General features: G+C 29.7%; 1 protein-coding gene across 2 annotated transcripts; it reads left to right on the top strand.

Moving 5' to 3' along the window:
• The first annotated feature begins 5,003 nt into the window (after positions 1–5,003).
• LOC126843294 (allatotropins-like) lies at positions 5,004–22,265 on the top strand. Of its 2 annotated transcripts, none has more exons than XM_050580714.1 (3): positions 5,004–5,111; positions 18,915–19,210; positions 21,984–22,265. In XM_050580714.1, exons 2-3 carry the CDS (start codon positions 18,966–18,968, stop codon positions 22,126–22,128), a joined length of 390 nt encoding a protein of 129 aa, XP_050436671.1. In that variant the 5' UTR covers positions 5,004–5,111; positions 18,915–18,965; the 3' UTR covers positions 22,129–22,265. The 2 variants fall into 2 exon arrangements, with proteins under 2 accessions (XP_050436671.1, XP_050436672.1); XM_050580715.1 differs by lacking the exon at positions 5,004–5,111 and adding an exon at positions 18,634–18,737.
• Positions 22,266–23,744: the final 1,479 nt, after the last annotated feature.

The following is a 23,744-nucleotide window of genomic DNA, read 5'->3' as shown; positions in this document are numbered from 1 at the left end:
ACACTGTTGGTACACTGAATCGATGCAATCAATATGCATGTATTTGTTTCGAGGTCAAATAATATTATATTATTACATGAACTGATTGTCATTATTAAGTCACTGCGGTAAGTACACCTATGCCGATTTTTCAACCGAGAGAACTATAAGAATTTAAATTTTATTCAGACTTGGATACTTGCATAAAGAGTACTTCCGTAGTGCATTATGCAAAATATCAATAATTCGACGTACAAGAGTAACAGGAACTGTAGAATATATATTATCAATTATTAAAAACAAATAATACTATAGTCGACTGCATTTTGTTTGTGGGGTTTAATTTGCATTTTCTTTTCGCCTCTAATTAAAAAACTGAAGATAACGCAAAAAAAAAAAATTACATTGGTACATTAATTTTCAATTTATTATGCGCAAGAATAGAATTCCTTGTATTAATTACCATTATCATATTAGGTCCTGACAACAGACAAAGTAATTGTCGAATCCAGTTAGTTTTAAGTTATGTAAATCGTATTCAAACCGAAACGTTACAGTTTTTCTCAGCCACTAACAAATAAACGGACATTGTTGAACAGAACGTCTAGGTTTTTTTGGCAGCTATATTGTGGTCGAGTAACGATTTAAAAAATTATAGTGTTAAAATTATACAAAACGAAAAATAGTAAAATTGTCACAAAACATAGTAAACGATAACTTTTTTTTACAGCTACACATAATACAATTGAATATGCAATAATAAAAAAAAAAATTGTGTCCTTGGTTAGTTAGTTACATAACATTACAATTTTGCACCGATAGTGCCATTAGAGATATTGCAGCATTTTTTTTCTTCGGAAATTATGTTTTATAATATAATATTATCTAAACAAAAACGGGAAAACACTTTTAAAAGTAATTGAAACAAATTTCAGATAGTTCATGGTCCATGGACAGCTGCACACGAGTGGAGATAGTTTGTGGTAGTTTTTCTTATGTTTTATATATTCCTAGGATTTTAACAATGATGTGGCCGACAGAAATTTTAAAGTTATAAAATTGTGAACAATTAAAATATTCATTGACTCGAGTTTTCATCCTGATGGCGCTGAAGCCTGATCCGATACGATCGATTAAAAAATCGATTTTAAACATTAAATAACAGTAGAATGTAATGTAAAAAAATGATATGTAAATAATATAAACACGGCCAAAGCAAAATATTAATTGTATACTGAGGAATTATACGACATTAATTAAATCAGTAATTTCGAAGGGGCTTAGTCAAAATCGTTCAATGAAATATCCCATATTTTTAATTAAAATAATACATGTGTATACTCAGTGTTACCTTTATATTTTTCTGATCGACATATACATAGTACCTGTACAGTGGACAGCCGTTTGAGCTTTTTGTTGGTCAACTAGCAGTGACGTTACAATAAAGTTTAGGGTAGATCAGGTCAGGCCTAACTAAATGTTTTAACAATGTCAACAAACACAAAACAATATTCGCCTATTTTTGAACAACTATGCTGATTTCCTTCAAATTGAACCACCAGTATTTTCTAGATAAATACAGATTTTTATGTAGCAAATATTTTCTTGAGAAATTGCGAGCAATAAATATATTATAATGAAATGTACACTAATTAAAAAATGTCATTAAATTATACCTATTTGTGTATTAACACTTTATTTCCTGCCAAAATGTTATCGACAAACAATTTTACACTGTTATGATAATATTGTGATTTGTATCCACTTTTATAAAATATATTATTTTATAATTAAATTTAAAACAAATATTTTATTTGGTATTTTTTACTTTTTTTTTTTTATGAAAATTGTATACCTAATCGTTGTAGATTTTTTTACAGCTAAACGTTTTTTTATAATTTAAGGATACATATTTCAAATAAAATAAGGTAAACAAAACAATAATATCAAATGAATATTCGAATACAAGAATACAACACACATCAACTAACATAACTTAAGTAATGATAATATTAAGATTGAAGTAAAATCTTCAATCTTAATATTCAAGCTCACATTAATAGATAATAATAGGTAATTACCAATTAAGGTGTCGAATATGACAGATGTATGAAAAAGCAGTGGGTGGCAAAATTATCGGTTGTCTAATCCCCTTCGAATATAATAAATTATTTAAAATTAATTCAATTTTTTTTTTTTATCCATTCTGTTAATTTATGTTATTACAACGGCTGATAACTTTTGCATGTTGTTATTTGTTCGTGTTGTATTTGCTATTCGATTATAGTTATAATACAAATAAAATGTACTTTTTTTTTGTTGCATTAATATCCAACACTAGCGGAAGTTGTTTTAGAAAATACTCGGACCTTGACCATTTTCATTCTATGACAAAAAACCAAACTCTGAAAAGCTGGCAAACACTATTTTTTTTTCTACCAAAATATAACCTGGGGGCATAACCTTTAATTTGGTATGCATTATGACAATACAATTAATCTAAATATTAAAATGACACAAAAAATATTCAGGGCTTCGTGTATATTGTATACGACTTAAGTATTGGTCGTGCTATAATTTTGAGGTTCTCGAGTTCAAATAGACAATATTTAAAAAAATATTGATAATTGTCGAAATTTTTTTAAGGATAAAGGGTAATTTTAGAAATAAATAAAAAATCAATAGTGTCGGTACATATTAAATTTAAAAAAATAGTAACTGGCAAGAGCGATTATTAGAGAGCTAATATTGTGGAAAAAAACTTTATTTAATGTTTAATCCACATGAAATAATCAAAATACAGATAAAAGTAAAAATTTTCATTGAGACAAACAAAGCGGAAATCACCCACATTCGCTAAATATCGCCCAAGTCGGTTTAATTAAAAAAATATATATATATTAACAACCTACACAAGATACATTCTTAGAAACGCCCAACTGATAATATTTTATCCGTAGGTACACGAATAGGTGGTATAGAAAATTTAATTTGAAAATATTAATGTTTACCACACTTTATTATACTATATTATTTGTACGTTATTGCAAAGGACGTGGCTGAACATGGACAATTTCATAAATTTAACTTTATAGTACTCTAGGCGTTGTTCTGTACATTTGACATTTTCGGTCTCATAGTAAAACACTATACCATCTTGTAACAAAAAAAAACAAAAAACGTTGACTCTGATATTGATATTTATCCCTCCCCTCCCTCGATATAATTTATTATATATTACACTTATCCGCAGTCGTATTTTTTTTCAAATATACCAGTCATAATGTTTTGCTAAAAAAATAAAAGTGCCCTCGTTATCCTGGTGAATGGGAAAAAGGAATTTTTTGTTTTTTTTTAGACTCGCCTACTTCTGAGCTAGTGTAAACAAAGTAACGGGTTTTTTCGAACCCAGAAGGTCTAAGAGAGGAATTTTTGACTTCCCAGTTGTTGTTTTTGTTTTAAAGTGTCAAGTATAATCAGCAGTGTATTCTTAAATTTCTTTACACGTTGTGTATAGTTTTATAAATTAAAATATTAATATACATGGTTTTTTTTTGTTGTAATGTCTGAGGTCATGCCAACTAATAAAATTCATAAAAAGCTTATAAGCACATTATTATTTTAAATCATTTCATTAATCATAATCATTCACCTCGCATATTTCAGCTAAATGAAAAGAAAAAGTCATAATAGTACATTGCAGCCGAAAACACAATGAAACAATTTATAACAATTTAGGTATAATATCATAATAACTTTGGGCAGGGGTATTTTTCTATAGAATTTATTGAAAAATTACAAGATCACTCTTATGTCGAAAACTGAACAAACAAGAAAGTAAATAAATATTAAGATTATAAATAGTGATTGGCTTGAGATCGGTCGGTAATTCACTATACACTGTATATACTTATGCGTGTACATATTATACCACAAGTCATTATTTTTATTTTCGCTCGTAAAGGGTTGTACAAAACGTTGATGTTTAAAAAAAAAAATTTGTTTGTGTAAAGTATGACGGTTACTTTTTATCAGGTCTACAGGAAGTACTGGAGAATTTAAAAGTTTACCACATCCTTACAAAAGACGAGAAAAACGTTCTCAAAACATAATATTTTAACTTTCGAAGTCTACACGCTCCAATGATTTTGCGAGCAGAAATAATTATTCATAATTGAATTAGTTTTTTTTGTTGCAATTTTATATGTCTATTAGAGCACCATACATACCTATATAAATATTGAGATTTTGCAAAAAAAAACTGTCTTAAAAATTATTATGTGTGGTCTCCTTAAATTTAACCTGTTGTCGGGTGTTATCCCACGCAGTTATTTAAAAATATTAATACTTTCAATTTTTTTTATTTTTATAACAATATTTTGTACTAATTATAATAACAAAACGTGTATCATACGGTCATGTGGCGTTTGGGCGAAAGTCGGTTAAGTAAAAGTAACGATTTAGCTTTTTCCATTTGAGTCTCTCACAGAGTGGTTGACCATTTCCTCGACTTTGTTGTGAATTCCGAGTGGGCTAATTCTAATTTCTAATCGATGGTCAATTTTGTTGTATTTACATTTTCAGAATTAAAATATTCGTTTTTTTTTTACTTGTAGTTTTACAATAACACCGATTCGTATCGTCAGTCTGATGATTTTTCACCGTGATGAATTTTTCCAAAAAAAAAAAAGAAGAAATCTTGACCGTACATATGGCACTGCGTCTGACCGCCGGCTCGCTCTGTTTTTGTTTAATTTTCAGATAGTATTTTTTGTTTTTTATGCGATTCTTTCTCGAAAATCAGGGCTTGTCGCCCGAACAAAAAACGATTGCGGAATTTTCAAAAAAAAAATTTTCCGTTAGGATAGTTTGGGGGGGGGGGGTGCAGGGGGAGCTGGAAAGGGCTATCGGCTGGTTAATAAAATATATTTTCACACGGCAAACGCCAACAGGTTGCGCGGCAAATACACGGTTGACCGCCGAGGGGTTGTCAGGGGGCGTATATGACGGGGTTGTACGCTTTGACGAGCTCGCTGGTACAAATTGCGTTGCTTCTTTGCCGTTAGTCTCATTCCGCTTGTAGCTATCCGTCACCTACGTGGAACACGCACTCGAGGCCCACGTCCGGACTGGTAAGTCATGAGAATATGCATTTTTTTTTTTTTTTTTTTTAACTCCAAAAGCCGTTTTGACAATAGTGTGTTAGTAGGTAGTTAGCGAATAATTGGGAGAAAAATATTTGCATAGGTGTTCTTACATACATAATATGACTATAATTGATACAAAAAAAAACTGTCGAATGTCATTGATTTGGGCCGCTCTTAAAAATGTGTACAATTGAAAAATATAGGCTATATAATCTTTATCGTATTCTACACGGGAAACCGGGAAACGTTTTAAACGTTGATAAAAAAAACTCCACAACACCTTTTGTACGGCGCGGGACTTGTGCGAATTATTGTAATCGCCCTTTTTAAATTTATTTAAAAAAATTACGTTGACAAACAAGTCAATAATACATTGCGTACACGACAGTGTCCTCAGGATATGCAAATTCAATAATTTATTGAATTTGCACCTTGTCATTTACAAGGTACAACCATTTTATAAGTACTTACAAATTGAAACGTTTTAACATAAAAATTGAATTGTTTACTTCCTCTCCCCTCAACATTATTCAAATATTTATAATTGTATTTTAATTTATAAAAGCTCATGAATGAGATTGTGTTGTGTTAGTTGTTACATAAATAGACGATTTAAGGTTTTATAACTTTTATTTTACACTGTAAAAAAGTATATAAATCATGAAAAATTCCATTTACTTTTATACTATTCGACTTAAGCAATTACTCACTATAACTGATTCCGTTGTTAACAAGCCACTTATATCGAGATGGAATCGTGAACCGACTGAGTTGGATAAATTAAGGAATAAGTATATAAAAATTAGTTTGCAAATTTCACCAATAGTATAAATAAATAGATAGACTAAATAGATAGAGAAAGTTTGGGTGAATTGAAAAAAGGTCTACCGTAAAACGGATAAGGCAGATTAGTACAGAGGGATTTAGAAGTAAAGGTACTATAGACCAATAAAGAAGTAACTGAATGTTAAAAAATATAGAGACACGGATGTAGTGGAGAAACAGCTGTTTCGTTTACAAGCGTTGACTTCTTAATAATTCTTGTTTTACCGGAGTATGCAGCTGAAAAATGTCAATTATAATAATAATATAATATTAAACAATATACAGTTTCAGTGTATACTGTTGTTATGCATACGGGGGTCTCCTGTATTTTATTTTCTCTATTTTTGGCTATGAAATATTATTGTAAAATATAATGCATAAGACAGCTAGTCTAGATTGAATAAATCAAGTAGGTATTTAATATTATTTTCATTTTGTACTTGCAAGAAGTCTGCACAAGAGTACCGGAAAAAAAGACCGAAAACGATTGTAACATTTTTACATAAAATTGTTTGATGCACACATACGATTAATTTTAAATAACAATGCAGTATTAGCATTCTATTATGAAGTTGTGTTTATATTTTACCCAAAGAAGATTATATAGCACTTGTAGAGAGAGAAATCGATGACGTTTCTTTGATGTTATAGTATTGTAGATAATAATATTGTGTACCATATTATTTGATTGTATACACCTCAACTAGTAGTACGGGGAAAACCGACTAGAAACAGCGTCACTTAACAAAGTTATCATCATTTCAGTTGATAGTGTATCGTCCTCAGATGTAGGTACACCTAATTAATTGACAACTATGCGAAAACTTTGCGCTTTCGATAGAATATTTCAATCAGGTTTATTTAAGTCCAGCGAGTTGGAGGCATTTTGAGATGCAGCAAAACTCAACTTCAAAGAAATAATCGGGAACTTGACTTTGCGCTAAGAATACATGGTTTATACGATAATAACCAGTACTGCGTGTGTTATAGTGTAGATTAAAATTGAATTTTGTTTGCCAATTCTTAAGACTATTATTTTTTTTGTAATGCAACGAATTCTCATTCACATAACTTGAGTAAAAATTTAAATGCATATTTTACAAGTAAAACATACAGAAACGGTTTAACAATATTGCCTAAAGGTGGGAAAGAAATGTTTTTTTACAACCGATATTCGGTTAACAAAATTAAGTGAATTAACGAATTTTATACATTCATTTTTTGTAAGGGCTTACTTTTGATGATGCGCTTCTGATTTTCATTCGACAGGATTTGATATTATGTAATATTTTGAGTTCGACATTTTTGGTTTGAAATTCCATAATATATGTACTTAATCTCATTGTCAACGAGGAAACCGTGTAACCCTTTTGTATGTTGTTTAAACCGATAAATTTGCGCACAAGTAAACATTAGTCATTAGTCATTACCATTGATTATATTGTTATGAAACGTTGAAACTATTTTATTTTTCATAGTTAATCCGTACCGACCGTGAGACTGTACTTCATAGATTATAGGCCACAATGGGGAGAGGGGCAGGGTGCTTAGGTAGCTCTCACGGGACTTTGATAAAAAAATCTATGACCGTAAGATTAAGCGATATTTATTAATACAACACAATAGTACAAAAATACCATCATAACAGTATGCAGAAATTTTTAAAACAATTTTGACATTCCAAAAATAATAACTTTTTTTATAATTTGTTCAATTAACCGGAAAGAAAACATCAAAGTTAAAACTAAATGTCCGAATTGATATTATTCTTAAAAATCGAGTTAACAACATCCTTTTGCAGTTTCTTACGAGTTGGATTATAACAGCACTTACATAATAACGTCATTAAACCGGTGACGTTTTTACTTCCATTGTCAGTGAGATGGAGTTTCCGTTAATTGACATGACAGGCGGTGTCGCATTGAGATGCTTATTTAACATAATTATACTAAACACTCGATAAAAGAAAAAAGAAAAATTATTGTTAAAAATAAATATAATACAATGAGGAAATATAATTTCTAAAACAAGCGTTTGTCGAAATATTTTAAATAATATAATCGTGTGTACGTTAGAAATTAATATCATAATACACGTTTACCTAGAATTCAAGTACTTAAAAACACAAATCAAATACCCTCGGGAAAATCTAAACTTTTTTGGCTTGCTCTTGGAAAATTATCGATATTTAAAAAATAAAACTTACGTTCTAACAATATACAGTTTACCAAACTTACAAAACAAATACACTTAAATATTTAAAACATGAATAATACGGATAATGTATTACATTTCTTTAATACATTATCAGAGTGTATAATTTTCAACAACAAAAAAAAAAAGGTAAAACCATACTGTCGAAAATGTGAAATGAAAAAATAAATAACTGAAATGACAGGTTTAATAAATAATAGTTTTGCATATGCAGTAATATACATATAACATTTAAAAAAAATAGCAAAACTAGCGAGTTAAGTTCAAAGAAAATTTCAATGAATAAGTTAATAATGCATAAAAAAAAAAAATTGTATTTCTAACAAAAACTTTGTTAATAATAGAGGGAGCAATTAAATTTACTGGTTCGCTATGGAATTTATATGAATTTTAAAAAAATCATAAAAAAAAAAATTATGTAAACAAGAAAGAAATTATTGCTCCTATTCGGAGTAATTTCGTTGGCTGATTTATCGCTTAAGTAGACTCAATTTGGTCGGTTGTGTAGCCTCGACAATCCGCAAGGATAATTTTATATTATAATAGCCGTATCTATTGACATTAATCATTGGGACGTTACCCCGAGAACTGTGAATAATGCGATTGTGTAAAAAAAAAATGTGTTGCGCACTTTATTAGCTTGGTTTATCCCTTAAGATTATGGGCAATAAAAAATGAATAAAACGTTTGATAAACCGCAATAACAGTTTTTACTTTTACAAGGATATCTTCTTCTAAAACACTACGTAGATTTGCATCGGATAAAACGGTTTTCAACACAAGCGTTTTATAGCTTAAGCAATTATGACAATTTCAGTCGAATGACCTGTTGATCGTACACGACTGCTGGGTTTTTTTTTGCTGTTTGTACTTGCATTACAAATGTTAAGTGTGTTTACATTTTTTTGGTCGATCGCTAACATTATTTTGTCTCGTAAAAATAATAATACTTATTAAAAATAATTTGTTTGCAATAAAACGATTGAAATATTTTTCATAATAAGTTCAATCATAATTTACTTTTATACTTGGCGGGTGGTGTTTCTTATTTATTTACAATTACAAAACTATGATATTATTTTCATTTTTAAAATTTTACATTATTTATTTTGTTTGATTTTCTTTTAGTTTGATGATCACTTTTGGATTTATCCATGTTGTCCTTAGGTAGCTAAATTAATTGCCTTTTGATCAAATTTTAATTAATACATTTTGGTTAATAAGTACTTCGTTTTTTTTTTTCTAAATCGATATTATATTTGACTACTTAATCTTATTATACTCATACTTATAAACATTTTAAACAAAATTTACTTTCTTGGGTTTCAGAAAGTAAAATTTTTTAAACACCAAATGGATTTTTCCTTTGTGAATTTTCTGGCTGTAGGAAAATTAGCTGCTGTAAAATTATTCAAAATGTAGTTACTATGTTTTCAAATTGTACAGCTTGCTGCACTACTCGCTGGCACCATTGGCAAGCGAACATTTTTTTTATGGATATTCGTTGTGTAATCAAATGGACTCTCCCACGCTTCTCTTGGAAGTTCTTTGAAAAATTCTCTCACGTTTACCTAATTGAAAATTTAAGTTGCTTCTTCACGTGGCTTTTTAGTCTTTAAACCTAGCTAATTGGTTGTAAATTTATATTAGTCTTATTCTTATTGGTTCTTTAACGCCTGACGTCTAAAGATAACACATCTTTTGTTGGATTTTTGTTTCGGTCATTGTTGTAATACTAAAATATAAATTGTACGTAAAGAGAGAACAGTATAATTATAATTGTATGATAGGAAAATAATATTACTCATACAATAATAGCAACTCATCTCAATCACGGACGAAGTATTTGATTATTTCTTCGTGGAAACACCGATAAATTTTGTATCATTTGATATTATTTTGTTTTAACTGAAAAACAGTATTATAATATGTTTAAATTTTCTCCGAGGCGAATTGTTGCCCACTTCTCTTACACAATGTGCATACAGCTGTCAACCGTACGTTGGCTATGTGAGACGTACAGTTCATTTCTTAATATGTCTATCGGTCCCGGCGAAGACACTTAAAGCGTACTACCGCAGAGACCATTTATAAAATCACTAAATAATTTTGTCTTGCTCAACGGTCCGTCTCGTGACATCGCCGTCTGCTGCAAAGAAAAGGTTTTCTAAACAAATACAAGATCAACTCAAATTAGCAAAAGAAAACGTTCGCCAAAAAATAAAATTCCCGACACGAGATAATGTTTTTTTCTCGAAACAAAATCAATATCTCGCCGAGCTCGGTTTAAAGTTGTCATATCTATAATAATTGATCGAGCCTAACTTACCCTTCAAAATAACATAAAATAATAGGCTCTTATGTAACTGTCCGGGCGCTAAGTCCGCCGCCGCATTCGCCCACTGACGTTACAAGAGGAGACCGTCGATTTCTGACTTCAGATTCGTATTTGGCGTAGAAAAAACTACTACAAGATGACAAAAAACAAGTGCCCGGTATAGTAAATTTACCCAATTACCTGATTTTTTATACAGCTAAACAATTTCTTTTTACCGACCTAATTAAGGTGCCGTTACATAAAAAGTAGTTTAAAGTAAGATAGTATACAGATAGGTCGAAGATAGGTCGAATACACATTTTGAAAAATCGTTTGACCTTTTTATACCATTTGTTTATTATCGTTAAACTTCAACAAGCCGAACATTAAGAACATACGCAGTTTAAATAGGAATAATGAGATAAAATAGCCAAAATTCGGGCTCGGAAAAGAGTGCATCGGGCTTTAGAAATAATAATAATAATTTTAAAAAACCATGTTCTTACCGAGGTATAAACTACTTGGTCGGGCATCGTTGACTGTGCGTCAAAGGTATTTTATAGTAAGTTTAATGAATTATTCGCCAAGTTTAGTTAATAAATGTCAATGCAAATACTTGCCACCGACCACGAGGATTATTTCATAATTCATTGAGTATATGAAAATATAGAACTTTTAGCATAATATCCTGTGGGTACTAAAGTATTTTCTTTTTTATACTCCAAGAAAACAGCAATCGTTATGTGAATAAACAAAATTAAGTCATTCCATAATAGTGAGATTTTGTATTTTATAAAGCTACACCTCGCATTTGAGCTCAGAAAAATATAAATATAACTGCACACTTTTTTAAGGAACTCAATAATGTTGTGAAGTAAAAGACCTTTTTACTTTTAAAGCAAATCTATATGTATATTTATGTTAGTATAAATGTTCAATAATAATTATATTACAGTTAAATGACAGTTATTTAAATATAACTGCCGTGTCTCAATGGTTTTTGATTTGGCGAAACCAATAAACTTTCGGTATTTAATAAAATATACTTTGTAAGGCCTAATTATAATTTGTTTCAATTAATTAATTATGGTACACTGTAAGAACAAGTTTTGTAACAACAATACATCCCGTTTTGCTAAAATATAGAAATAATTTTGGTTTGTAAAATCAAATGAATTTACAAAGCATTTTTTTTTCTAGCAAAACTCTGGCAAAACCATTATGATGCTTGTTTTTGTTGACAATATTTTATAATATGTTATACTTTGGGAACACTTACATGCCGAGGAATGATTTGGCATTGTATAGCCACTAAGAAGCATACTTATATTTTTCTTAGTAACATTTTTCTTGTTTTGATAAATATATGCAATGGCTTCTTTCTCAGTTTTCGGTATGTTCCGTAAATTAATTTCAATTAAAAGCGATTTGGTTCAATATAAGATTTTCAAAACCACAATTCGACTTTTTAAATAGACTGTGTGACCATAACAGTTAAGTATCTACATTTCATCTGTTTACCGGCTGGCATGTTTGCTGAAATCACAATTAAATTTGAAGTAAAATTAATAAATTATTAGAATTATAGTGTATTTTTTTTCTATAGAAACGCCATTGTGGTGTGAATTTGTATTGTCAATGAAATTGTACAATATTTTGATCCACCGACAAGTTAGTTTTTATTGTATTAAAAAAATGGTATAATTATATTATATTGTCTGCATAGAGCGACAGTGATATAAAAAAATGTTCCTATTTAAATAATAAATGATACTCAACCAGTTTTTGAAGCGTTTTTTCATTTACGTTATTCATACGTTATAATATACTGTATATAAAATATAGCTTAACGGCAAAAATTATTTGAATATAATAGTATACAGTTACCATCAATCAAAACGTGATTCGTTTTTAACAGTTCATCGCCTACCTCAGTCTCATACTTGTTTTTTTATCCGACCAATACTCAATACACACATACTCAAAGAGTAGAGATAAAGGATTATAGTGTTCAATGGTAGTTATAGGCGTAATTAAATTTATAGACAAAATTTAATGAAAAAATATATATTTTTTTTTAATATTAAACAATGAGTTAACAGAAAAGTTAATACTAAATGGAGATACACTAAGCATTAACACTTATTACTGTTATTAGTCAGGCTGGGCCAACGTTAGTTAAGGATAGAACTTTTAAATGAAATGCTTAATGAAAAGCTCGACTTTTTTTTTAACTTATAAATCCTATTTTAAAGCATAATTGGCATCGAGATATACCCAAATCTATGGTGACAGATAAATAATACTCACTCAACAATAAATATATACAACACCTGTAATTTCAGTAGCTATTTTAAAAACTGAAAAAGTCATTTCTGATTTATTTTCGCAATTATTTAAGGTAACTGCAAAATAAATATATACATTTATACATTGACTCGAATACACATTACAGATTAGATTTTAAGAAAAACAATTTTTTCAAATAAATATTGGAACCTCTAATATTTTAGTTTGAAATGTGAGCACTTGGCCTCTTTGGTAAACAAACGTGAAATGCACTCGTCAACATAAACAGAAACGCGAAAGAACGCAGCAATATAATTTTCCAAAGTAGACTGTTTTTGTTTTCATTGAATTACACGGTGGTATTCGGTATAGAGATGGGTCAGACTAACTTAACCTTCACACCCCATCGCTGCATATTGGTGAAACATAACTGGTATTTGCCCAATAAACAATGATGATCCAAAATCTAACACAGTTGGACAACCGAAGAAATAAAGGAAATGTAGTATCTTTGCAATGTCATAGCAAACAAACATATTAATGAAAATAATAAAATTCAAACGCTAACATTTTTCAAAAATGTTTATCTAAATATTTATGGAGTTAAAAACATATGTCTCCATTTGGAAAAACGAGTCCATATTTGTTTCAAATATAAGGGATGAAGATAAAAATGTTTAAAGTGTTGGGAAATATAGTATGTGTATGTACTTATGGTATGGGACATTTTTTTCAAAATATTCATAGTTTCTTAGAAAAGTAGTGTTTTTTATCAGATGGATCACCCTGTAAATATATATATATATATCAATCATGTATCATAATATATATATGTACAACAATGTAATGACAACTATATCCCGAGATCTTGACATCACAATCACATGTAACTAGTTAAGTGATCTAAAAAAATAGTTAGGCATGTTATGCTATCCAAATGACACGTCTATATACCAAATGACAATTAAAATCCAACGATAAGCTTCGTAAAAGGACATGGTAAGATCTTATAAATGAGCAATTTTCTTTGCGCCTAAGATACATGTCTTATAGTGTAAACGATCCAAGCGCTTTAGATTCGGGTTTTTTTAATGACAGACAGCTTAGCGAGCGGTTTTATATTTCAAGTGTTCAACTCTTCTTGATGTCGATGGGGTTTTTTTTGTGATAAGTTATAGATTCATATAAATTGTAGTTGTTTTAAAACCGTGTTATTGTTTTTTATTATTATTGTTATTTATTTGTTTGTCTTAGTTTTTGTATGAAAAAAAAATAATCCTACAAATAAAAAAACTCTTCGAACCCAGGAAAATAAATTCGTTATCTAATTTACTTTTGGTCATGAAACCAGCACAAATCTTCCTCATCATACACCCAATGGACAATTTGTTCAAGTCTAGGCAAATTTTAGATATACAATTATTTTTAGCAACTCCCCTTCCTACTCCTGTCCATAAAATGGTTTCTGATGTATGGTAAAAAAACCATTTCGCTTAAAAATGCCAAACATTTTATCATATCTTGACACTTGGGATTAAATCTAAAACAAGTAATTGGTTTTCCGTTGCCAATAGCTTATCGACCCGTACAATTAATAGTTAAGTCGTTGTATGGCGTGTATTCATTTAGGCAAAAACAAATTTTCTTAACGCATAAAAGTGAAACACAAAACAAAATATAATGTTGTCTGAATATTATGTCGGCGGACAATTTATTTGAAAGTCGAGATCGCTGTCGCATGACAATGGACTGTGTCCTATCGCAGCTAATGGTTTTGCTTGTGTATTAAATACCAAAAGTATGTATACATATATAATACTCCAAAAAAATGTCTTGAAATCAACCCAAACCGGCGAACGGTACAAACATAATCGAGATAACAACTCGCTCAAAACTCCAACAATAATTAATAATGTGTGCTGTGTATAAAATATATATAATTTATAAATATTAAAAATTAGACAGTTAACCTGCACCTATTGAAAAGGTATGAAATGGCCAATCTCTCTTTTTCTAATAAACTGTATATATAATTTTTCAACTTTTGTCCTGAGTAACATTTACCCGCTATAAAAGGGCACTATATCAGATATCTGTTTAGTTGAGTGTTCTAATTTTTACAAAACAAAAAATTGAAACTGGCCCTTTTAGACACACGAATATTTAAGTAATAGTATTTTAATTATTATTTGCCTATGTCTAATAAATTCCATAATAGTACATATTATTTAAACGTATAAATGTAATTTTTTTGTCTTTAAAGCTGTTTGGCTCTACAATTATTTAAAAAAAAAAATGTTTAACCAATGATAACTTTTTAACTGTTATGAATTCTGTAAATGTTAAAAAGGTTGTCTCAATTTTTATAGAGAAAGTGGCTTTTTGTCGGCTTTTAGACTTTATGGTCTTGGACAGTTATATTTTTGTTTTTTGGTTTAGGTCTAGAGGCTTTAAACCTTTTAAGGGATCCTTCAAATGTAGTTTTTGGGTCTAAAAATTTATTATTTATATTCCTACAGAATTATTCATTTTTCATGTTACAGTATTTTTTTTTTTTGTAATAGCCGTTATCTTAGCTAAAAAGAGTTTCAAGCAAAATCATTACATAATTTTTTTTTTTTGAAAGGATGAACAATAGCTATTCCCTGTTATATTATTATACATAAAAGTAATTTTAATGTTTATAGACTATAGTTTCTACTTTTATTTTCGTGTAATTTATATTTATATTTCAATAAATTAATATGTATATGAAAACAAAGTTGTTGAATACTAAAAAATTAACTGGGTAATAATTAATACCGTTAATGGAACACCTGTGCTGCGACTCGGTATAACGCCATGCACTTTGGCTATTTTATATTATACTTAACGGGGTTGTGATTTAGTGCGTGTTCGGACCGATCATAAACGACTACTTAGTTGAATTATAAATGTATTTTTATTTGTTGTTTTTTCACCACTGCCTTATGGCCAGTAGCTTTTAAATTGTATTCCCCAAAAAGCACATTTTTTGGATGCTCCAGGCCAAGACAATCTGTTTACCTTCGGAAGTTAAGACACCCCAGAACGTTTTTTTTTTGCTGTTTGGGCAGCAACTTATAGCCAAGTCAAGCCTGTGGAGTGATAAATAAACTCTGAAAAAAAATCGCTTCGATGCGAATCTACGGCGGATAAAAAATATTAAATACGGGAAAAAATCATATTACAAAAGCTTAATATGACTACCGTGTATGTATAATTTATATTATCATGTTTTTTTCCTGTTCTGAAATAACAGTACGCAGTTACAATATTGGCTTCTTTTTTTTTTTTTGCCTTATATAAGAAGAGTTCAATGATATATGTTATTATTATTGTTTTGATACTCTTTGAAATGTAGTGTTAATAGAGCATTATTACTCCAACAGTTATTTTAATCCCTCGGGCAACCCTTCAGTTCATGAACTTTAAGTGTTATTTTATAAAAGCGCCTAGGTATAAATTATAAACGTATATTATATCTAACGTTTTTTTTAGTAATAGATATTTGTTTTGTTTTAGACTTAAAGCTTGACGAAAGTAATTTACTGGGAATTTTTATATTCAAGTTTGTGTTTTATTTTTTGCTATAAGTCATTATTTTAATATATTTGGGCTCGCTTGGTATAGAGCGAAATCCAGTAATACTAGTATATTTTCCAGTCATTGAAAATTTAATTATTAAAAACATAAATTGTTTTCGAGACATACAATAAAATATAGTATGGTAATATAATATGTATGTAAAATATTTTATACCGAACATCAACATTACAATAATAACATATTAAAAAATTGCTACGTACATAATAAGGTATTAATAAAAAGACGTATGGGCTACGTTTTAATAAAGATGCCTCGGAGTAGTTAGAAAAAAAAATAACAATAATAATATAATAAAATATTTAAACAAATTAAATTATTTTTTAATATTGTTGTATTTTGATTACTACCAATTTAGGCCTTGTTATAAATATTAATATATATTTTATCTCGTATCTAACAAAAAAAAACATTATTACTCTTACATCTAACAGTGTATAGATTTATGAATCCCGGTAAAATGTATATACTTTATACAACAAGCGTTTAAACGATGATAAAGGGGTATAATAATACCTTTAAAAAAAAATATATATAAATTGTAGGTATAGGCAGTGTTTTGGGAAAAAAATCCATGAACGTGGTTTGAACGATTATAAAATGCCATAACTTGTAAAACATACATTTATTAGTTTTAATAAACAAAATTATTGTTGGAAAAATAGTATTAACTAAGATAACGGGTTATTATTTAACATGGCTTAAAATTAATGTAAATCTGGATAATTGATTAGTCCAAATTTCAGTGCCATTCCTAAAAGATAGTACAAATATATTAAATTTAAAAAAAAATCCCACGGCAAATGTATAACCAAGTAGTTTATGTCATTGACCATGATATAAAGGCGATTTGAATGAACACATTTATTGTTTACGATTAATGTTAATAAAGACTTAAGTCAAGTATTATTAAAACCCTATCTAAATTAGTATATTCTGGTAATTTAGGTTTTTGGAGTATATTTATGTGCGAGCCCTGCAAGTTAGTTTTAGATGAGAAAATATATATATATTATGCTATAACTTTCTATTTTTTAAGAGATTTTTATTTGAATGGTCGGTTGCACAAAAACAAATGTAATGGTTTGACCAAATTTAATGGTTTATTAACATTTAATGGACCAATCATGAGACATTAAACGATGTTTAATGAACTAGTAAACGAACTGATTCATTAGACGATTTAATTAACGTTCATGCGACACGGTTTTTGTTTAGCTGTTAGAGCGGATAGTATTTTTTTATTTTTAGTTTTAAACAGCAGATTTCGAAATATTAAAATGTATTTATATGTAACAAGAAGTATTATCATTAGTGTAGTACAAAATGTCTCCCAAATCCATATTGATCATAAAGCCACGAATCTAAAATTGTGTTTGGATATAATTGCATATTTTGGCTTTAAGACAATATATGAATGTATACATTATTTACAAATTATGAAAACAACATGTATGATTATATGGTATGAGTAACCAAGGGTGCCCACAAGGTGGGGCAGGGGGACAACTCCTCTTTCTAGCTTCTCTGCAAGTTAAAAAAATGTATATCCATTATCCCAAATTTGTAAAATCTATTACAAAATCATAGGCCCTTGATAGAAACTAGGGAAAAAAGTGTTCACTGTAAAGATTTAATAATTTATAAAGAGGTTTAACTAATTGTGTATCTCCAGAGGAGTCTAAGCTGAGAGACAAATGACTCTTAAAGAGTTCTCATTTCACTTATAACTGTCTCTGAATAAGGGCTGACCAGTGTGGAAGAAAAATTAATACAATTAAATGTTCTAGTAGGTAATTATCTAAAGTGTTTATTAATATCGAGCTTGCAATTCAAATAATTGAACGATTCCTCTTTAGTACTTTGTGTTACACATTGTATTTTTATAATGGTATCTTAAATACAAACAAGAAAAAAAAAATTGTTTTAGGTATATTAAAAGAATGATATGCTATTATTTATCCCTACGACAGTTCTTGTATACGTACTGAAAACTAGTAGTAGTGAGCACAACTGTTATATTAGTTTTATATCACTATACGTATACACCATAGGTTAGGCCGTTAATAAGTCATATAGTAAGTCAAACATACTACAATAGAATGCCATTAAGTACGGATTTGACGTATGAGCGATGCCGAGCGAGTGACAATAAGAGAGAGATGTTTAAAGACAATGGACACAGGATTTATGAATGGCGCATTGGGTTGGTGTGTGAATTATTCTACAGATAAATCACTAGGATTAAGAGAACTAGTCGCTCCTCGGCGCTTTTATCGAAGCCGTATAAGCATAACACGATTTAGTTGGTTAAGTAGTGAAGTAAAAAGCCAAGCTACAACGTGAGTCGTCTGACATTTCGGTTTGATAATAACTTATTCGGGTTGGATTAGTTGTTTAAAACATATTTTGTTTTTACACACTAATTGAGAGAAAACATTTAACGAGGAAAATTGTCAATAATAATATTAAAAAACATTTAACCGGCGTAATCAAAGTGTATTGTTTTTTTTTCACAGGTGAACACGCAAAACCGTTTGAGAAAATCGTATAGTCGTTTAACAGAAACGATGCGTCTGTTCTTGCTGACAATAACATTAATGATGTTGACTGTGGTCGCATCATATTCGATTTTCGACACCAATGAAAACGAATACAAACACAAAAACAAAGCCAAAGGAAGAGCCATCAGAGGTTTCTTAAACAGGGACTTGTCCACGGCTAGAGGTTTTGGCAAACGGAACGACAACTTACTGGAAAACTTTTCTCCCGCTGACCTTCCAAGGATTTTCAACGAAGACACCATCAAACAGAAGTGAGTGTTTTGAATATTAGGCCTTATATCGTGCTGGTAATATTATAATACCAGGTAAGAGGTTGAGGACAATCGTGACGCATTTATAAAACATATCCAAGTATTTGGGATTATATATTTATTTATATTTTTAACTTAAAAAATAAAAATAATTGTTTATATTTCTTGATGAAATGTCCAAAATTAAAAATCTCTAGTTGAGAAATATGTATAGCTAAAAAAATGTTCAGATAAGAAATGCTCCATTTAATGTTATAATGTCATATAATAGTTTAAAAAAAAACATTTAGGTTTATAACTTATAAAAAATAATCATTTACTAATTATAATATAATTAAACAATACATAGAATAAATTATAAAAATACAATATTAGTTGTTTTCGAGTTGGACTTGATTTTTATATGCACATTTTTACAACACATTGACACTTTTTTATTGACGTTTTTAATTTTGGACAACTGTTCCGCGATTAATAGAAAAGGGTAAGCAGGTGGGTTCATAGATAATGAAAATTAATGTTCAACCATGCACCTTTATCGTCGCAAATGTGTTTGATAGGCAAGTATGCTTGAACATTTCGTTGACAAAACGACATTGTAGGCAACAACATGTTGTCCATACTAATGTAATATGTTTTATTAACTCGCCTTATGGTCTGTTACTATAGTTTTGCTACATTTCAATTGTGATTGTGTTAATTATCTTTAGGTCAATGAGTTGTCCAAAGTGTTGTAAAATTAATTTGCATTTGTCCGTGTCGACTTCGATCGTTTTAGTTGCTTAACTTTTGAGATGGCTATCTAACTTTGATTTAACAGCTGCAACAATTATAATTTATTATTTTCGACAGTCAGAGGAGGGTTAATTATTTTGACTTCCGGTTATTTTCCTGATAATATTCTACAAAGTTCAGCTGTAACATTAGTATGACCTAAGTTCCAGGAACACTAGCGAAGAAGCCCATAAATTGTATTAACTCAAAACGCCACCGTTATTGTGATTTCTCTTATATTTTATGCACAGCACGTCCAGTGATTGACATTATAAGGTTTAATCGGTTGTCTTATTATTATTTTGAATTCTTGAGTTTGACAAAAAAGAACACTTGGAATGATCGAAAGTTTGATCAAAACTTAGTATTGTAAAATCGCTTAAAAAAAAACCAATATTTTATTCTAAACTGGTAGGAACGGTATTTAATCGGAAAACTGTAACAGTTCTAATTTAAAACTTAACATTTCGAATCAACATTCAGAAAAATAAAGTTGTTATTGACTTGAAACACACGCAGTCAGTTGAATTTGAACTTTAATAGTAGCCACTTGTACTCTTTTGATTCTCATCCTCACATTTAAAGACGTTTGAAATACCCTGTTAAGGTTTGGTAGAAAATATTTTATAGTTATAATATTTGTTTGATTTTTTGAAAACTATTTGTTCGGCCAAGAAAAATGTCACACTCTTATACTTTAGCGGCATTTCTTGCACTGAATAAAAAAAACATTTTCTATTGACAAATTTATTTTTGTCGTCGGATGCGGATATCGGATCTTGTGTGTTTTGAAAGGGCCAAACGAAAGTTTGCCAGAGAATTTACAAGGAGTAGGGATAAATATATATATATATATATATATGATACCTATATGACATGTAGTAGTATTTTTGATATGTGAGCAACGAAATAATATTTAATAAAAGAAGAAAATAATGGCGACTATACCACGCATCCATACTAGGTCCAGAACAAAAGCCAGTATATATATTTTATTTATGTACTTTGTCCCTTAGGCGACCCACTAACAAGGGAAGGATTTTCGCTGTTTAGTGCTCAACCTCAAAGTTTTACAAAAAAAAAAAGGACCCACTAAGTGTTAGGGATTTTGCGATTAAGACGAATGAAAAAAATATATATATTTCTTACCAAGTGCCTACCACTCACAATGAATTCCTTATTAGTATAGGTACTATTCACGCCAGCACAAAGCTCTCAATATTTCATAGACAAGTAATTTATTCAATGAAATAATTGTTCAAGCTAGTCCGAATTGACAATGTTATATAGTTTTAAGTGTTTAAGTTTAAAAAAACTTTTGTTTTGATGGTAGTTATAAAGGACCAAGGCTTTAACAGCCAAATATTAACTAAAATATTATTTATTTTAACAATGACTTGTCGATTTTAACAGTTTTTAATGAACACTTCTCAAGTTATAAGAGTTAATTTCTTATATTTTGTTTGTACATAATTTTATCCTGATGAGTGATTTTTTGGTCGGTGTAATGTATTTATTTTATTTTTTATTAATAAAGGCTTTAATAAAAAGACAAATAAATGTATTTATTTTTAGTATCATTATTCTGATAATTTTTAATTCACTTCCTTTTGCAATTTACTTCTATACGGCTTTAATTATAGAATTTGAACAAATAATACATGTTTTTAATAAAAGCGATAAATGCTATTAGATAGTGTACCTATACAATTTTCTCGCCGTTGTATCCGCTGTTCTGCCCTCTTGTAAGTTATATGTATTGTAATTATTCCATAAATAAGATATTGAAAATCTGAAAGTATTATAGTTTTAAATCACTTAAACATATGTAAAGCCGCGTCGACAATGTGGACCCTTAAAACTTTCCTCGGAACTTTCTGTGAAAAAAACTTTCACCGAATCATCTCTATAATAATCCCACGCTAAGTTCCTCCTAAAACCGGCATTTTCTTTTTGAAGTTGGCAAAAAAAATTGGTAAGAACTTATGTTTTTTTTCAGCATTCCGATTGAGTGGATTTCAAAGAAAATGTCAAACGATCAGAATTTAGCGAGAGTGTTTATGGAAAATTTCGTCGACACAAACCACGACGGTCATATATCTGTGGAAGAACTGTTGCAGCCGTTGAATGGCGGTGAACAGTAAAATTATGATTTATTTATTTATTGATGTTATTTAAACTTTAAAGTCAGATCCATAACTACTAATAAAAATTGTATATTTCTTCAGAATGTTTACAAAAAAAAAAATAATAATAATAATACATGTACACAATTATCTTGATAGGCATTCATTTTGTTTTGAAAATAATTACATTATAATATGCTTAGTTTTATGATGAAAATAACAATAAATGTAATAATGATATAAATACTAATAAAGCAATTGAAGTCATTTATCGTTTACACTTATTTATATATATATATATATATATATATTGTACACAACTGCATAGTATCTGGTTGATGGGTTGCTCAAAGTTTTTTCTAGACAGAGTTGATTCTTGAAATTGTGTTACTGAATGGACAACTGGCCGGTGGACAATCGAACAAAACCGGGTACAAGCTACAACCGTCACAGAACATTTTCTACATATTTAACCATACTCTTTAGTGAAAAAGTGTATGGAATCCTATTGAAACAATTCCCTCCCACGCCTTTGGCTCAAAGGACCAACATAACTTAGTCTAGTCGCGGCTAAGACGTTTTACTAAAAAGGCTAAACTTGGTAGAGATGAATGACCATCGCACTCCAACGTGACAACCTAACACATTGAGTGCGAAACAATTTGATATTAAAGTGACTTTAAAGTGGTCGTTTAAAATATAATATGTAATCGCCATTTATTCTAACGGTACATCGTGTTTTTCTTTTTTCCTTGTTAAACAATTATTTCAAACGGCCGTTGGACAGCAAAACGGTTAAAATCAATTCGGTTCAAAACACAGTAACAAAGACAAACACAGTCAAATGCGTTCCTAGTTTTGCATGTTCTATCGTTTCTTGTTGCCATACACAATGGATCATTTTGTCTTTGTCACCTAACCGTCATCAACGTCGTTTGAAGATTCATTACATGCTACGCTAAAAACAACAATACTCGTATCAGTCAGTTGTGGTCAATAGTGGGACAACAGCTGTCGCAGAAGATGTTGAATTGAACGTTTTAATTATGATATTTGTTTACCTGTAAGTGTTCTACTTTCTTTTTTTAACGTTTGACATTTTTTACAAAATGGTTACTCCGAGGGAACGCCGTTTTGGTTTTCATTTTCTCGACAACCAGTTTATATCTCTCCACTATATCAGCCACTTCTTCGCAAAGTACACGCTCTTCTATAGCTTGGCGTTCTGTCTCGTTTAAATACATATAAAAAAAAATAAAAACAACTACAACACCCAATATCGTACAAGCAGGGCAGGAACTTGAAGTGGTAGGGGTGTGTGGGGAGGATATATTAGATCTCCAGTCTCCACTCGGCAAATTCAGTCGTTTCAGACGGCACATTTTGGTTTTGAAATAATTACACATACTCAATACCGATAACCCATCAATTTTATTAACCATACACGAGTGTGGCATTGAACTCAATATATGGAACGCGTATTGTCTTTTTGGAGCCTGCCATTTTGTGTAGTTATTATTTTTGTCTGTGATATTTATTGTTTTTTTCTATGATTTATCAAATACATGAAAATAGTCTGCGATTTGAAGGTGTTACCATCACCTAATCTAACATTTTTAATATTTATCATGGAA

This window comes from Adelges cooleyi, unplaced genomic scaffold, assembly GCF_023614345.1.
Source record: "Adelges cooleyi isolate 19-005CV unplaced genomic scaffold, UGA_ACOO_1.1 ACOO_flye_CR_arks_rails_tigmint_CR_PRNA_574, whole genome shotgun sequence".
Taxonomy (NCBI): Eukaryota; Metazoa; Arthropoda; class Insecta; order Hemiptera; family Adelgidae; genus Adelges; species Adelges cooleyi.
Note: the sequence above shows the minus strand (reverse complement) of the source record. Positions and strands in the feature narration are given on the sequence as shown.

Coding starts and splice junctions, on each gene's coding strand:
- LOC126843294 (XM_050580714.1), top strand. CDS start 18,966: ATGCGTCTGTTCTTGCTGACAATAACATTAATGATGTTGACTGTGGTC. Junction 19,211..21,983: donor GAAGACACCATCAAACAGAA/GTGAGTGTTTTG, acceptor GTTTTTTTTCAG/CATTCCGATTGAGTGGATTT.